Raw genomic sequence first — 16,848 nt, 5'->3', positions numbered from 1 at the left:
TCGATAAAAACGAGAATAACTCCGCATGAGGCGTAGTATGGCCTGAAGAGACTCGTAGCATATCTCGACGTCCTCGCTAGATGCAGTATCGGGCTGACCAACCAGGTGACGCGGCGGACGGTGAAGAATTATCATGGCGGTGTGGAAGCGCATGCTGAGGATGTCAGTTACTGAGGTGAGTGGAATGCAAATTGAGAACTCACTGGAGGTGGAGGACGCAAGCTGGAATCTTTCCCACTGTCCATTGATTCCAGTAGAGCTTCCCAGGCAAACTGGCCAGCCACTTCGTCAGAGAGACGTGGAGTTTCTGGACTGTTGCTGCTGTGGTGGCATTATGTGCCTGCGAACGGCGATTCTCAAACAGCTCAGTAATGATCTTGTGTTGAATCTTCGATAGCTCTGCTTGATGTATGAGAGCCCCAACAAGAGCTATGCCGTCCTCGAAGGCGCTGATGGACATCCCCGGTGCGATGTATGTATCCAGTAACCCCTCCCAATCGGGCGGATAGGGCAGTCTAACCGTGTTCCTGACATCCGACTCGTACAAGTAAAGTGCGGGCGGACGACCGAAATACAAACTCAGTTGTTTGTCAATGATGAACGCGGCCCAGTACACACGACGCAAGATTTCTCGGTCAACATCGGGTTCGGAAGTACCAGACCAGTTGTTGGGATCCAGATGCAGGCCCATCTCGTGAGCTAAGCGGAATGCCATTCCACAGAACAGCCAACCCTTGGAGGCACAACCCCGGCCAATCTCACATTGACCCAAGATCAAAAGAGCCTGCAGACTAGTGAGATCTGGTCTGTCTAGAGAAGGGTATAATAGCTGCTGGGCTTGGGTAGAAAACACTTGAAATAGTTGCAGATCGGCAGGGTCTCCGGTTACAAGTGATCCCATTGCGCAGATTGCGAAGAGAAGCAAGTCGGAGTAATAGCGACCAGTGCCGATGTCGTAGTCCCTAAGGAAATACTCCCGGTAAACATACATGTTATACGAGTACTGTTCCCTGAAGAAGGATGCCATGAGACGTTGTGACACATCGTCATGTGGCGCATATTGATAAACGCCGTCATGTGGACTCGCCCCGGGGTTGTTTATGTCGGCAGCACTGCCTGGTACTGCTGTTGATGTTGACCAATCTGTGCGCGGTGTGGATTGAATCTCCTTGTCTGAAACAAAGATGTTGAAGAGACTTGTCCCTCCGTAGAAATGAGCCGAGTTCCCAGTTGCGAGTCTTCTGAGTTGACCCGCTCGAGGGTGAGCCAACCCAGCGTCGTCAGATTGCAGCGAAGGGCTGGCCTCGTCTTGATTTGGGCTCCCATCGCTGGCATTTTGAGCAGTATCAGTCTCGGGTACGGATACTGACATGTCTCCAGCCGCAGTGAAGTTGGCTAGCATCTTTTCTCTCTGTTGACCGTCTGAAGATGCCAATTTCTGGATGAAAACCTCGAGAGACGCTATCTGGCCTTCCAAAGCCCGAACGTAGGTCTTGGAGACCGGTCTTGACAATAGGCCGGTCAGCAACTTCAGTTCACAGGACGGCATTTCACGAACAATCACGGAGTACATGAAGCTAACCTCTGCTTTTCGCCGGTGCCTACTCTCGCACACTGAGTCCCGGCCTTTCGACATCGCGAGCAGGGTTGTCGACGGTCGCATTTGATCTGGACCAGCCGTCAGCGCGCGTCAGTTCGCTAAAGTGGGGTGACCGAATTTGAGATATGTTCAAATTCATGACGTTATTGCTGGACCAAGGACCTTTTACGTACTTTACGTCGACGACATCTCTCACATCTGATCTTGGGTGTTATCGGAGCTGACTTGGTGGGACAGACGTCGGTGGGAGAGTAACTCACGAAGTTGTCACAAGTTCGCCAATTGGCGTCGTGGAGCTGGCCTCGGGGCTTTCCAACATATCGAAAACATCAGACCACACCTGTTCTAGATTCCAGTAACAAATCAAGCATGCGGTTGAACAATGAAGCCTTTCAATGTTGGTTTTGGCCACCGTGGTTGGAGCTTCGTGGTCATAATCAGGGAACGAGACGACCTCCCAAAGAGTAGACGATAACGCAGGCGCAATTTGATTCGTCGAGCAGGCTTTCCGCGGAGCGGAGCATTCATCATTATCCGGGGAAGCCATCGGAATCCGACCCCGGACAGGATCTACCTAGGTCGTTGTTCCCCGCGTTTGAAGACCCACAGACGGAGGCGTGTGTCCGCTGCCGTGACTTACACCATGTTGGCTTATTTGCATTGGCTCCATGTTGGCCTCTTAGTTACATAGAGGACACAGCATCACGATCGCTGCCATTATGTTGCCCGACAGCAATCTCTGGCAGAGTATCGAAATTGATATCGTCTGACAGTTGAGAGTACGACAATGAATCAGGTTCAACAATAGTCAACATTAGAATACAAGTGGAAAATCCAGATTGATACTTTCGTAGCTTAACATGCGGAAGGGTCGTTCAACGTATTTAGTAAACGTAGCGAAACTCCAACTGCCCCTCTCCAGTAGTTTCCTGTCTGTCATCGACGACTTCGCCCTTCTCAATCTGTTGCTTTCTGCGGTTAAGCGAGTGAAGATACCAAATCTGTCCAGCTATCAGGATAATGCACATGATTGCGGATGCAAGTGAGCACCAGTGCCCCAGCCGATAAGGCGCAGAGCGGTACACCTGGGGGGCGACGATGCCTGCGATGTTGCCGACCGTCTGCTGCACACCGATGGCGGTTGCACGCCGGTAATGAGGAGCCATGTTGTTGTTGATCCCTAAGAATGAGGATTAATACAACGTCTTGGTTAACTAGCAGGACAGAACTCACATATCTCATTCAAACCAGGCCCACAGTAGAGAGGGATTGCAATGAGGTAACATGCAAAGTACCGAACGCCTGGGCTGTTGGAAACGCCAAGCAAGATTGCGTAGCCGATGACGGCAAAGAAGTCCAAAATCAAAAGAAACTACATCCGATCACGTCAGCGGTCGTCCACTTCACGCGGTCGCAATTTTCATCGGGGAGACTCACCGTTCCTCGCAGCTTCCACTTGTCGCCCAGCATCGCCGCACTCTGTCCCAGGTCAGTAGGATGCCAAATGAAGTCACACGTCGGTTTGATAGAGTGACATGTCTTGAGACTTACGAAAAAAGTGACTCCGCCCAAGAAATAGACCGGAATACTAAGGTACTGGGCTTCCAGTGCCGTAAAGCCAAGATCAAGCCGAAGAATGGAAGGTAGGAAGGTGCTGAACCCATACAAGATGATGTCTTGGAAGAATTGAATGAGTGCACTTATCTCGTAACGGAATGTCAGCCAATTGAAACAGTCAGTTAGTTACCAGGCTTACTTACGTCGAGTATACTTTGGGATCTTTGAGGGCTGCCCAGACCTCCTTCCATTCGAAAACTTGGCTCCCCAAATATTCCTGCCTCTGATTTTCCCTAGCCAGCATCACTTCCTTCTCTTCCGGTTTCCAGAACTTGGCTCTTGTTGGGTCATCTGGAAGCCCAAACCATACCCATGCTACGGCTAGCAGAGAGATGGAACCCTCAATGATGTAAAGCCAACTAGATCCTCATCAGTCACATGAATGGCGGATACAAGGGCAAATCTAGAGCCAAGGGAAATGAGTAAGAATCCAAATGTTTACCTCCATGCCCTTAGTCCGCCAGTGTGTCCCATTCTTGTTATAGCCGTGGCGATGAGGCCACCGAACATGCCGGCAAGGGAAACGGATGTGAATAGGAACGCCAATCGCAGCCCCTAAGCACCCCAAGCATCATCAGTATACGTATGCTTCAAGCGCTGGCCTTCAACTGAACTTACCTGTTCCTCTCTCTTGTAAACCATGGTGATGTACAGGCTCAGGCATGGGAAGAACCCAGCTTCGCAGAGACCCAACAGAAGCCGAACCGCAATCAAGTCTCCGAATTTCTTGGTGAAGGCCGTTCCAATGGTAACGATTGACCAACCGAAGCACATCATTGAGATGGCGCGGTGTGGCCTGAGCTTCTTCATGGCGAGCACAACTGGCAACTCGAAAGCGACGTAGGTTGCGAAGAAGACGCTCACGGCGGTGCTGAATTGTGAACCAGACATGCCGAGATCTTCTGTCAAACCAGCCACGGCTGCATTTCCGATGTTACTTCTATCGAGGTACGCGACGAAGTAGAGTGCGGCAAACAGAGGTGCAAGTCGAAGATCAAGTTTTCGCAGGACTTGCTTCTCTAATTGCCTGTCCGGGATGAGGGTCGAACTGGCGGAAGCCATCGCTGGGGCTTCTGGACCAGGCTTTTCGGGGTTGGCCATGCTGAATTTGGCGTCCATAACGGAAAGATTCGTTCAAAGGAAGTAAAGGAACAGATTAATTTTGAGCGAGAGACTCGACATCAGTCGTGACGCACAGTTAGTGCCCCTTTATGGAAGGGGTTAGGTCCAAGACCATGTACCTCTTATCAATCTTAACAGATTCGGAGTCGCGAAAGCTCTCTAAAGATTGGACTCAATGTTCTCGGTCTGGGGTGCAGCAATCCTGGTTCATGGCAGGGTCACCCATGTTTGGTGAGATAGGCAGGCCGAACCATTCGTGGGGTTTGTAAGACGGAGGCGGATGTCCGCTATTCTTCAGATCCGGTATCTGATATGCATGCCCGGCATCTGCCCCATGAAGCACCAGCTTGCCGGCCACGCAAGTTGGCTACGGAGATCCTCTAACGAGCGGAAACGAATGACCGTTGGTCTTGGCTACGGCGAAGAACATTGCCCCAAGTATTAGAATATAAATCATTGGCACTTCAGAGGCAAATGAAGATAATAGAGTGTGCTGTTCATTCTCGCTATAGCTTCTTGCCATTTGACAACTCTACACTCATCATTCTTCCATATCATGACTTCCAACATCAAGTCCGTAGGCTACATCGGCCTGGGGCTTGCTGGTGGCCCACTAGCCCAGAACGTCGCCATGAAGGGATTCAAAACCATTGTCCGGGACGCGGACAAGGACAGACAGCGCAAATTCGTTTCCGACAACAAAGACCTTCCCGTTGAGGAGGCAGCCGATGGACCAGATGCATTCAAGGATGTCGATGTGCTGATTACCATGGTGCCCAATGGACACATCGTCCGCAATATTCTCCTCGGAGATCACGGAATCGCTCCCTACATGAAGCCAGGTGAGATAAAATCCCAATGAATAGAGATGATGGCACATACTCATTCTCAATGTCAGGCTGCGTCATCGTGGATACTTCTTCTTCAGACCCCTTCGGAACCCAGCAGCTGGGTGAAGATCTGAAGAAGTATAACCTGCGCCTTGTGGACTCGCCCGTCACTCAGGTCAGAATGCACGGCATCAATGACGGCGAAGCAACTTTCATGATCGGAGGTGCTCAAGAGGACATCGACTTCGCAATGCCCGTTTTGAAGACCATGTCCAGGTGGCGTTTTGTCATGGGCCCTCTTGGCAGCGGTCATGTCATGAAAACATTCAACAACTACATCACGGCTGCCGGCATTGCAGCTCTGAACGATGCTTTCATCGTCGGCCGCAAGATGGGGTTGGATCCGGCACTCATTACCGATGTCCTCAATGTCGGGACTGGGCGCAACTACGGTACTGCGCATTCCATCCGTGCAGAGGGTCTGACCAGGACATATTCTAGCGGGTACGGGCTTGCCTTGTTGGTGAAGGACCTGGGTATCAACCTTGACCTCTGTAAGAAAATGGGCATCGACACTCAGCTGGCAACCCATATGCACTCTCTATTCAATGAGGCTTTGGAGGAGCCAAATGTGGAGAAAAGTGCGGACTACACCGAGTGTTTGAAGTTGTGGGAGAGGAAGGCCGGCTTGGAATTGCCTACCGCAGTTGGGCTGGAGGAGTGTGATGAGCCTCGCGACTTTGAAACTCCTTGAACACACCGCAGATAACTTATAACAAGACCAATTTCCCATGATCTAGAGTGCTTATTGTCGGGGATGTTATGTAGCTCATTCCGTAGATTTTATCGTGCAGGTCGATCTTAATTATTTCTATTGTCGTCTCGATTGTCACATCGATTGTCATCTCGATTGTCATCTCGATTGTCATCTCGATTGTCATCTCGATTGTCATCTCGATTGTCATCTCGATTGTCATCTCGATTGTCATCTCTACTGTCCTGAAACAGGTTTATCAGAGGCTACTCTTAGTATACCGCTGGCCCCGATAGCTAAAAGACACCCCTTCAATGGCAAAGCTCCTTGATAAGCATCTTCACTTCTCAACCTGTTGTAGCGATTGCATTTCGAAACGTTTGAATTTAACGCTTCAATATCTTCCAATCCCAGTCTCATGCATCACTAACTTCGTGAAGTTCGCGAAGTTGGAAGGTGCTGCTCGGTCGCTTCGCCACATCCCTTGTCAGCAGCCTCGAAGAAGTGGATGATGGCACCAGCTTCGCACAGGTGGCACGAGATATCATATTGAGCTTTCATTGATGATACCAGTGCATTGCTTAGTCTCATGACAGCATTCTTTCTGGGTGAAACATACAGAAGCATTATCCACTTTGGTATTGGTGCGATAAGATGCGGAGGCGGAAGTCCGCCAACGACACATGCCGTGATGTATTCACGGTGCTATCAAGCGGACATGGATGTCCGCCAAATTTGGGACACACTACATGACTGGAAAACCAGCAAGACGATATATCAATTATAACTTCGCTATGGTAGACTGATAGATGTGAGACTTAACAATACGGCATCTGTCTTGATTAGCCACGACCAACTTGCTCCTTCTCACCTGTAGATCAGTACACAACAAGCATCAAGGCATCCCTCATTATCACTCATATTCATTATGAACACTCAGGAAGAAACTGTCGTCGGTCTTCCAGACGGAACAAAATATTCTCAGCCGACTGGAATTTTCATCGATAACAACTTTTGTTCTTCTGAAGACGGCAGCACTCTGGAGTCCATCAACCCTTATACCCAACAAGAGATCTGCTCGTTTGCCCGAGGTAAGAAGGCCGACATTGACAACGCCATTGCGTCATCAAAGCGGGCATGGCAAAGCTGGAAGAAGACTACGCCTCAAGACAGGGGCAAGCTCCTAGCACGTCTGGCAGACCTTATTGAAAGAGATGCGGACTTGTTGGCAAAGATCGAGGTAACTATTAGAAGCGTCAAATATTCATACTCTCACTGACTTGTTTTGACTCAGTCAATTGACGCTGGGAAGCCGGTCAAAATTGCGAAGGTTGCGGATGTCCTTGCATCAGCTGCATGCTTGCGATATTACTCGGGGTGGTCTGCAAATTCCCGCTTCTCCCTCTCGCTCGTCTGGCTGACAGATGAACAGGGCGGATAAGGTCAAAGGCGAAACCATCGATACTGATATAGATACTCTGAACCTGACCATAAGAGAGCCTTTGGGTATCTGCGGACTTATCATTCCGGTAAACCGTCACTGATCACCGTCGCCGTACCTGACTAACATCCACGGTGCGCTTTAGTGGAACTTCCCGATTCTCATGTGTGGCTGGAAACTTGGACCAGCTCTAGCAGCGGGGAATGTTGTTGTATTGAAGCCTGCGGAGCTCACACCTCTCTCAGCTTTGTATCTGGGGAAGCTGGTTGTTGAGGCCGGGTTTCCCCCGGGCGCCGTTAACATCGTGCCGGGACTCGGGCACGAAGCTGGCGCCGCGCTTTCGGCACACCCAGATGTGGCGAAAATATCCTTCACAGGGAGTACTGCCGTAGGCAAAAGCATCCTGCGTGCGTCGGCCGAGACCAATCTGAAGAAGGTCACCTTGGAGTTGGGTGGGAAGTCACCTAGCATTGTGCTCGACGGCGCAGATCTGGATGAGGTCGTAGAGTGGGTGAATGGTGGCATATTCTACAACATGGGGTGAGCCTCTTTGGATTCCGACGTGGCCTGAACTCTACTGATTTGTCTCTTCGTTGTTCAGACAAAACTGCTGCGCAAGCAGTCGGGTTTTTGTTCAGGAGAGTGTATACGAATCCTTCATCGAGAAGTTCGTGATACGAGCAAAGCAAAACCAACTCGGAGATCCGTTTGACGACAAAACCTTCTTGGGCCCACAGATCAGTCATGGTCAGCACGCCAAGATCATGGGGATGATACATAACGCGAAACTTCAAGGAGCTGTCCTCGCGACAGGGGGCACAAGTCCTAAGGGTTGGTTCATCGAGCCAACGATCTTCCGGGATGTCACGTCAAAGATGGATATCACCAAGGAAGAGGTCTTCGGCCCCGTGGTTACCGTCGCTTCGTTCAAGACAGAGGAGGAGGCATTGAGTCTGGCCCACGACACTTGCTACGGACTGGCGGCAGCCGTCTTCACGACGGACATGAAGCGAGGCATTCGTATGGCAAAGAATCTCGAAGCTGGGACGGTATGGGTCAACTGTTACAACAGAATCTCGCATGCTCTGGCTTTTGGGGGATACAAGCAGAGCGGAAATGGCAAAGACCTTGGAGAAGAAGCCATCTATGGTTTCACTCAGCTGAAGACGGTAGGCATCATGCTATGACCTAGCCAGAGGTTACTATACTGCGTAGTAGCATGGGTCAGAAGTGCCATTGATACCTTCCATTTAACTGCTTCCTGTTGGATAGATGCAAGAACTGCAAGAACCGCAGGCCACGCAATAAACCAAGCGGCTCCTTCTCTTTTCAGATTGAAATATCGCTATGAGGAAGTCGCTTTGCTTGGATCAATCCGGCTATGTTTTCTCCACATCACAACAACAAATCTTCGTCTTTCCGTCTTTTCATCAAGCATCTACACAATTCTTCGGGGCCGCAATGAGAACCCATTCACTTTTTAAATTCGCTAGGTCTCCTACGCACAAGGAGACTCAAGCCGCATCCCAGCACCCAATTTTCGACTCCAAGGAGTGGAAAGATATTCCTATCACCCTCACAATAGGACTCTCCACTACTCCCATCCCTATACTGTCAGGCAAGGAGGCCACAGAAACCAGAGCGTGCTTGAAATGGGAGGCACGGCTCGAAGTCAAAGCCAAGGACATGCCGCGTCTCATGAGAGAAGGATTCCACTGGACGACGGCCAACTGTCACCGCGAATCAACCTACGTTAATAACGAAATCGAAGCCGGCCCGCGCGAAGAGGGGTGGAAATGCGCCCGCTACTACTTCCTCTCAGACCTCGGCAAGGACCCATACTGGACAGCAATGCTTGTTGTGTTGGCGCGCGATATACAAACCCTTGCGCAGTTTCGTATCGACACCCTTCGGCCAGACATGGTTTACACTGTAATCGGAAGTAATGCGAAAAGCCAGTGGATTTACCGTTTTGATACGCTGGATCCGAGCCAGAACTTCAACGCCATCTATGACGACATGCCGTTGGAGGGTTGGTGGCCGTGGCTCAAGGACAAGGGGAAGCAGCTGCTGTCATAGTTGGGTGGTGGGAAGAATACTGGCTCGAGAACATAAGTCCATGAACCACCTGATTCCAGTCAAGTGGATAAAACAACAACAGGCTTCAATTGCATTTTCACTTCTTTGCAGCCTCGATAGATTGGAGTCCGAGCTACATGAGCAGTTTCAACAGCAACAAATTGTCTCTTGAGAGACTCGCTCTTTAGGAGACTCTTAGGCATACCGTATGATGGGTAGATCAATACATCCTCTCTCAATGCGTGTAAAACCCCTACCGGTGTCTTCTCGTAGTCAACAGCTGATGAGTGATGTCGAGATTTACATCAGTTTGAACGGCGATTCGGCCCAAGTTAGTAAGACAGGCTTTAATTATGGTCGTCGCCTTTTTTTTAAGATGATTCATCGTCTATCTTCACAGAAACAGGAACGCGTCCCTGCACTCCCGGAGTTGGCCCGTTGTTCTTTGGAGCTTCCGGCCGGGGCCGGCCCTGCCCCACAGCGGAGTAAATGGAACGACAGCAAACATCGCCGGGAGCCAGAACACTGTGAAGCCTCCTTGACCAGTTGACTAACCACCACCGTCCAATTATTGTAGCTACTTCTCGTCTCCTGTATATCAAGGCATTCAGCTATCCTTGTCTAGTCTTCAAGCCCAGCGCCACCGTCTGACAGGTCGAAACCTGGCCTCCTGTGACCGAGTACATCACATCTGCGCTTTCCAACAAAGTGACACCTGCTACTGGATCCTTGGCCAAAAATAGTCTGGAAGCGGTTCCATCCGAGTAATCGCAGACGATGGGATAAAAGAGGCCATCATGGGAGTCAACAGCCACATAGTAGGAACCGTTGGCTCCATCCGGGGCAGTGTACACCGCCCACGTGACCACGGCAGCGCCTGCAGGTGCCACAAACTCGGGTCCAACTCGAAGCCGGGAAACTCCAAGTACTAACATCGTGTTGGTATAGTAGTGCATGAGACGCTCAGCTCCATCGTAGATAAGCACATTCTGTGCAGCAGCCCATAGCTCTGAGCAAACCTCATTCTCTGGGCTGTTGATTCTGACAGGATACATGTTGCCGTTACTGCAGGAAATAATCATTGAGGAGTTCGACGAGTCAGTGATGATACCGAACTTGCGGCCAGTGTCATCCGTGTAGGGACGGGTGCCGACGGGCTGAGGGGCGTAGCCAAGCTCCGTTGAGCCCGCCACGTTGGGCGTCTCATCAACGACGCCGCCAGTGGGTTGAAGAACAATGCTTGTCGCATCAGGGGTGGGTGCGATGGTTTGAGAAGAGGAATCCGCGGGTGGGACGATCGGATCGACAGAGGACTCGGTGGGTGGTACGGGAGCAGCAGTGTCGACGACGGGAGCAGCAGTTTCAACGGTAGGAGCAGGTGAATCAACCGTGGGCGCAGGTGGGTCAACCGCAGATGTGACCGGCTCTAGTACAGAGGAGACTGGATCGGTCGGAACGGGAGGACTATCCAGTACAGGTGGCGAATCGGTTGTGGGATCTGTGGTTGGTACCGGGAGGTCCTGAGGCGCTCGACGAGATATTGAGGCCCTTGCTGTTGACGTCCTTGCTGTTGACGTCCTTGTTGTTGACGCCCTTGTTGTTGACGCCCTTGCTGTTGGCGAAGTTGTTGCAACTAACCTTTGAAGTCACATTTGTGGTCAGGGTTTGCTCGGTTTTCGAAGTAGGTGTGGAAGAGAACTTACGGAAGACAGAATCGCGACACAGGTTTATCCAGAGTATCCAGCAGAGGAAGAGGCTGCTTGCGGCCGGGGAATTCGGCGTATAGCTTGTGTCGATAGCTGATCTGCCCTGCGATGCCGGGGCAGCCATCTCTTGAGGTGAAACCGCCCTCGAGTACCCCAGCGGAGTTTCCGATAGACGCTGCCACTTGGGCAACGCCCTTGATAGATGGTTCGGAGATGACCCCCACGTCCTTTGAAAAGGTGCCGACTTTGATTCCACACTTGATGCCGATTGGCAGTGAGAGAGTTGAAGAGACCATCAAGCTGCCGTTGGCCTCAAACACTGGCTTGAAGTAAGGCTCCCAGCCTTTGGGGGCTTTGCTTTCATTGACAAGGTCAAGAACGATGCGAGCATCTTCCAGTCCCATTTGCGCGCCCGCGAGAAGCCTCCCTGTGGCAGCAGCTTGAAGAACGACGCTCGTGGCCACTGTGATGCGAGGCCCAATAGACACGACTCCAAATGAAAGTCCCGGTAGTCCGAGGCTGAATAGCTCTGCTTTGAAGTTCTGCTTCAGAACAATCCCAGCATCGATGCCGACCTTGAGAACGAACATGACATCCGTGCGGATTTCGACCTGTCCTTCGACGATGCCCTCGCCAGGAGTCCATTTGGCTGAGCCGGCGACCTTTGCGTTGCCAGTGACACCGCAACCAACGCAATAGACGTCCATGAACCCATTGGCACTCCCTCCGTTACCCCTGGCGCTGTTACTGAACCGTCTGAGGAGAATGGCGTCACCCCAAGGCGACCTCATCTGCTTTGCTTCTCTGTCTTGGACCTTCTTGGCGTCGGCATTCCCAGATGATGGATCGGGGAGCTTCCAAATGAACTCACGGTTGATAGTTCCGGAGAGCGCCGTGGCAAATTGAACAGTCTGGTAGGCTTTCTTGGCGATGTCAGCGGCCGCTTTGATGAGTCCTGCTTGCCGCTTGCGAAGCTGGTTGTGACGCTTTTTGAAGAATCCCTCCGCATCTACATCGAAGTCAAACGCAGGTGGAAGGCTTTCATTCGGGAAGTCGGGTGCGTAGCCAAGGATATATCGATGATCGTCTTGGCTGAGGTCCGTGTAGCCAAGCGAATCGTCCAGATCTTCGTCAAAGAACTCTCCCAAGCAGGCCGTGGGGAGGCCGTACTTTGTATCCAGCGGTCCTGCACAGGACCGCGTAGTGGAAAGATTGGCCGTCGTGATCCCAGATGGACTCGGAGCTGGGGGCGCCGCTGCGGAGGCTCCAGGGGTGTTTGATCCAGGTTGTTGTCCGGGCCCAGAGCCTGATCCTGGCGATACCGTTGGCTGGGGAGACCAGGTAAAGGCCGGCCCAGAACCTGAACCACTTCCTGAGCCAGTACGCTGGATTCCTGGCTCGCCTTTCCTTGGTGACCAATGACCCCATGTGGCTGACCCGGATGTGGCGATCTCGTCGGGGTGACGGGCTTTGCCGTTGGCTCTGACAACATAGCCAGGAGGACCAAAGTCCAACTCAGATACCACAAAGTAGCATCTCTCACCCTTCAAATAGTCTCCACAGCCTTTAATGAAAGCTAGCAGGATCAAGCCACCGTCGCCGTCGGTGGCCCAGGTATCCACGGCGTGTCTGTAAGCCTCCTCCGAAGCAAACACAATTATAAGAGCCCCGGCTGTGTATTCCATCGACGCCACATGGTCGCAGTGATCGAGGTTCACTGATGGGGCCGAGAGCCAATACGTCATGAATGCAAAACCCCCAGCCTTTGAGGGGTCCGTCCTAGGTAGTTAGCGATTGAAATAACGGCTCTGAAAGTCTACACTCACCTCCAACGCCGTAGTACATCTGAGAGCCCTCATTGGCCGGGATGGGGATGACGTTCGAAGCCGGTGCGGTATCGCAAGACCAGTGAACATTGGGCGACAAGGTGGCAATTGGCCCATTCTCCGCAAAGGTGGCCGTCTGCTCTCCTGAAAGCCCGAAGCGATTCTGTCCGGCATCTCCGGTAGGGCAAGGCGGCTCCACGGGAGGCTCAGGCAGATCGCACTTAACGCAGCTCGACGTTGGATGCGATGAATTAGAGTACTCTTTGCCAACAGCGGGGAATCCGAAGGCACCCGCTGCCAGCAAGATGACAAGTGATGACTTGAAAATCATGCTCGTCAATGATTATTCGGGCAAAATGCTCGAGGTGAAAGAGCGACGGGACTGTCCCAACGGCTGATACCGTCGAACTGTTCCAAAGGCAATAAGACAAAAACTTCAGAAAGGAGTGTGATAGACCTTTGCAATGAGGTCAAAAAGAGTGACTAAAGTGAGCGAGCTGGGGATTGAGTCATCATGGTGTTGGTTGGCAGGCGGCTTGGCTACTGTATAGAGCCATTTCGAACAGGTCGACGTGAAGTACCATTAAGCATCTTTTCCGCGACTAGCCATTCTATCAACAATACTTTGAGCCGGGGCTGATATCATGCTATCGAATAGCCATGGCATTCCATTACAGGCAGGGAGCGCAGTCGATCATTTCGTCTGGTTCGCCCCAATGCCCGCATCAAATTCAGTGCAAGGGAGAATCGGCGATGGATGTTGCATGTGAACGAGAGCAACGAAGGGTCGTCTAAGACAGTTGCGTTGGACATGAGAATGAGAGGATGTTTCGGATGTTTTCTTTCTAGCCACGGGTCTTGTAATCATATAAGCAACGGGTATTTGCTGTCTCTGGCGTTGAACGTGGCTTGTGGAGTAATGAATCTTGGGACGCATTGACCAGTGAAACCGCCCAATTCAGTTCATTTTAAAATTAGCATGCCAACATCGCTTTCCGGACTCCAGTACCACGATTGCAAGAACACGTACTCGATTCCTTCACTGCGGTGTGGCGATACGCAAGCTGCGTGAAGTTCCGATTCCGATCGTGTGATAGTTTTGGCAAGGGAAGGGCGCTTCGGGTCTATCTTCGAAAGACTTTTTAATTGCAAGGACCACCCAGCTTCACCGAGTCTTCATCCAATCTAGCCTTTTCCTTCTATATAGCCGCGTAGCAACCCAGTTACTAAGGAACAAGTAGAAGAACGCCGTTAGGGCTACGGCTGTTCCGGCAAGTGGTGCAATAATAGCGAAGATGGCGAAATTAAAGGACACCGGCCGAAACATGTCGCTTTCTCCTTCGTCCAACGTAGCAAGGCCAACTTGCATGGCTGTTAGGACAACTATGATGTAAACAGTTGAGCTGGCCAGTAGCGCGAAATTCTCTCCGAAAAATGAGCTGTACTGGTTCCAGCGAGACATGTATCCACGGAGTGGTGTTTTCCAAAGCAAGTAGATCTTGTTCAGTCGGCTAAGTCGAAGCTCTCCGTACTGGAACCGTGGGTGAATGCGTGGGTATATACGTGAGGCCAATAACTCCCGAACGGCCGCTCTCCAAGCCGACCACTGCACTTCTTCGGGTATCAGGTGCGTCTCCTTGGCCATATGAAAGTCGCTTTCGTACATGATGAGAGATGCGTACGAGAAGAGGAAGCCAAGGGCGCGTTGCCGTCGGCCGCAGGAGCTGCATTTGTCTTCGTTGCACCCATGCATTGCATCACAGCTGAGGAAACTCGCCCAGAAGAGAGGCTCGAGAAGGTAGCGTGGAAGCGGCTTGATGAAGATGCGATTGCCTGTCCATACAAGATGGAGGTCTAGCTTCTCAGTGATCATGATCTCACGGTTGAGCAAACGCTGGTGATGGAGCGGTCGTGGCGGCATGGGTCGGCCTACGATCCATAACCAGTCGTGGATATCGGCAAGCCGATGCAAGTCGGTCTCCTCATCGACCCATTTATGAATGGCGGCTACATGTATCTGGGTTTGGTCGACCTGAACACCGGTAATGTTGAGAACGGGAGAGATAGGTGGTGTCACTAAGTCGTCCTTCTCCGTACGCCTAGAGGCAGACATAAGGCATGTGAGATCCTTTTCTGTTGGTTTCGACCCCTGTGTCCCATCTGGAGCATCATCTAGGAGTCTTTGGTTAAAAGGAGGCCACTGTCAAGCTTCAGTACACGAACTCGCAGAAGAAAGCGCAGTACAGACTCACCAGATTTGGTTTCGAGGGCGGGGGTGTTGGACATTCATGCTGCTCTTCCATGGCTCAGTCAAACAGCATTTTCGATGTGTCCTTAAAGAGAATTTTCAGTGTGGCATGGCTGTCTTATATAGGATGGATATCACTGTACGATAAATAACCGTACGTAAGGGGCTTGGCCTTGCAGCATCCACAACACTCTTCGGATGAGGTTCCAAGGCCAACTAGTGACTTCAACGGTATGAAGAAGGGCAATATTGCCGTAATGATTGCTTATGCCAGCTTTTGTGCCAATGATTGCCCGCCGAACTTCCTTATCCCTTGTCGATCGCCCTGTCATTTTGTCCCCCCCTGCGGTCATCGCCGATTGCGATCCCAAAATCAGGCTGCAGCGTTTCCCTCCCTGATGAGATGAAAATTTGAAGTTCTTGAGTTCCCTTGTGTTGCCCGGTTGCAACACCTGTCATCAACAGCAGCTCCTGCGAGAGGATTTGTTTCACGGAGGCTGTGAGAAAGTGGTAAAATCCCTCGAAAGGCTGTGCGATGTCTGAAGGCGAGTCAAACATGGATAACTCATGGATGTGCACCATGTCAGTTGCGCAACTCAACGTCCCAACGTACCGCCCTAGATTCGACAGACACATATTCGGGCTACTCACGAGGAGATAGAACCACAGACAAGCCAGGCGCAAAGTCCTCAAGACGGCCCAAGATCACTGCTGATGAAAGGCTTGGCGATATACCACCCATATTATGGTGAGAAGTAAAGCATTTCCCTAGTATGACGAGGATCCGCCGCCGACTGGGCTTGAATCACGCGACTCTGAACTGTGTAATGATGAGCTATGTGACATTGAGCTTCCCCCGGTATCGTATGATCCTGAAGTTCCACCGAAGTCGCCTGCAGATCTGCGAAGTGGTGTTGTGATTTGTTGCTTTGGGGAAGAGTATGTATGTCGATGTCGCCGAGGACAGCATTCTCTTTGATTTCTCGCCTGTATGTAGTGAGACTCTTTTCGCTCATTTCTTCCTTTCGAGGTGAAGGAAGTATTGCAAGTTCTCATTTAAGCAATGAGCTTCACGGGATCGTTCGCTCTTATCGCACATGACGGTTTCGTGATGCGTGGTGGCGTGTGTGGAAATGTAAAAGCTGCACTACGTGTTTCATCGAATTCGATTATGGTTACTGGAAAGATGCAAGTAAAAGGATGCCTAAACTCTTTCCACTGCATATGTGCTCCCATCTATATCAAACTCGTGCACTAGGTCCCGTGGCCAGCCAGGCACCGCTGGCTGCATGCTGTCCTGAACATCTTTGATCCTGTCTGAGCCCTGGAACAGCAGTGCCAATGTATCCATCATTGGCTTGCACGTCCTAGGATCAAGCCGGCGACATTTGTCCAGTGGATTTGCAGTATCCCTTCCCGTCAAGGTCTTGGTCGATCAGAAGCTCCTCAAATGTTTCAGAGATGCTGTCGAGTGTCGACTCCGGAGGCGAGATAGAAGAATGCAGAGATGCGAAGAGAGGAACCCGTCACCTGAAAGGCGAATACTCTCGAGACCAGCATGGCGGCGTTGGAGTTTCTGCAGGATCGACTAGATCTCCCAGAGCCCGCACTGAAATCGATTGCGG

At 51.3% G+C, this 16,848-nt stretch overlaps 5 protein-coding genes across 5 annotated transcripts; 2 read left to right on the top strand and 3 right to left on the bottom strand.

Annotated features, from left to right (window-relative positions):
• Positions 1 to 199: 199 nt before the first annotated feature.
• CkaCkLH20_10325 (transcription factor) lies at positions 200 to 1,402 on the bottom strand (the record flags this gene model as incomplete). Its single annotated transcript, XM_038893039.1, has 1 exon — positions 200 to 1,402. The coding sequence occupies one exon, from the start codon at positions 1,400 to 1,402 to the stop codon at positions 200 to 202; it is 1,203 nt and encodes a 400-aa protein (XP_038741694.1).
• A 1,082-nt stretch (positions 1,403 to 2,484) lies between these two features.
• CkaCkLH20_10324 (major facilitator superfamily transporter) lies at positions 2,485 to 4,336 on the bottom strand (the record flags this gene model as incomplete). The annotated part of the gene is made up of 7 exons (XM_038893038.1): positions 2,485 to 2,780; positions 2,834 to 2,972; positions 3,038 to 3,079; positions 3,152 to 3,299; positions 3,361 to 3,576; positions 3,660 to 3,772; positions 3,836 to 4,336. 7 exons carry the CDS (start codon positions 4,334 to 4,336, stop codon positions 2,485 to 2,487), a joined length of 1,455 nt encoding a protein of 484 aa, XP_038741693.1.
• A 559-nt stretch (positions 4,337 to 4,895) lies between these two features.
• Positions 4,896 to 5,923, top strand: CkaCkLH20_10323 (uncharacterized protein; the record flags this gene model as incomplete). The annotated part of the gene is made up of 2 exons (XM_038893037.1): positions 4,896 to 5,181; positions 5,238 to 5,923. 2 exons carry the CDS (start codon positions 4,896 to 4,898, stop codon positions 5,921 to 5,923), a joined length of 972 nt encoding a protein of 323 aa, XP_038741692.1.
• Positions 5,924 to 6,851: 928 nt separating this feature from the next.
• On the top strand, positions 6,852 to 9,443 carry CkaCkLH20_10322 (aldehyde dehydrogenase (NAD+); the record flags this gene model as incomplete). The annotated part of the gene is made up of 6 exons (XM_038893036.1): positions 6,852 to 7,163; positions 7,218 to 7,303; positions 7,356 to 7,452; positions 7,510 to 7,904; positions 7,966 to 8,533; positions 8,895 to 9,443. The coding sequence occupies 6 exons, from the start codon at positions 6,852 to 6,854 to the stop codon at positions 9,441 to 9,443; spliced, it is 2,007 nt and encodes a 668-aa protein (XP_038741691.1).
• A 611-nt stretch (positions 9,444 to 10,054) lies between these two features.
• On the bottom strand, positions 10,055 to 13,306 carry CkaCkLH20_10321 (uncharacterized protein; the record flags this gene model as incomplete). Its single annotated transcript, XM_038893035.1, has 4 exons — positions 10,055 to 10,907; positions 10,978 to 11,076; positions 11,147 to 12,866; positions 12,976 to 13,306. The coding sequence occupies 4 exons, from the start codon at positions 13,304 to 13,306 to the stop codon at positions 10,055 to 10,057; spliced, it is 3,003 nt and encodes a 1,000-aa protein (XP_038741690.1).
• Between the last annotated feature and the right edge of the window lie 3,542 nt (positions 13,307 to 16,848).

This window comes from Colletotrichum karsti (genome assembly GCF_011947395.1).
Source record: "Colletotrichum karsti strain CkLH20 chromosome Unknown Scaffold39, whole genome shotgun sequence".
Taxonomy (NCBI): Eukaryota; Fungi; Ascomycota; class Sordariomycetes; order Glomerellales; family Glomerellaceae; genus Colletotrichum; species Colletotrichum karsti.
This window is presented reverse-complemented; position numbering and strand designations above follow the sequence as displayed.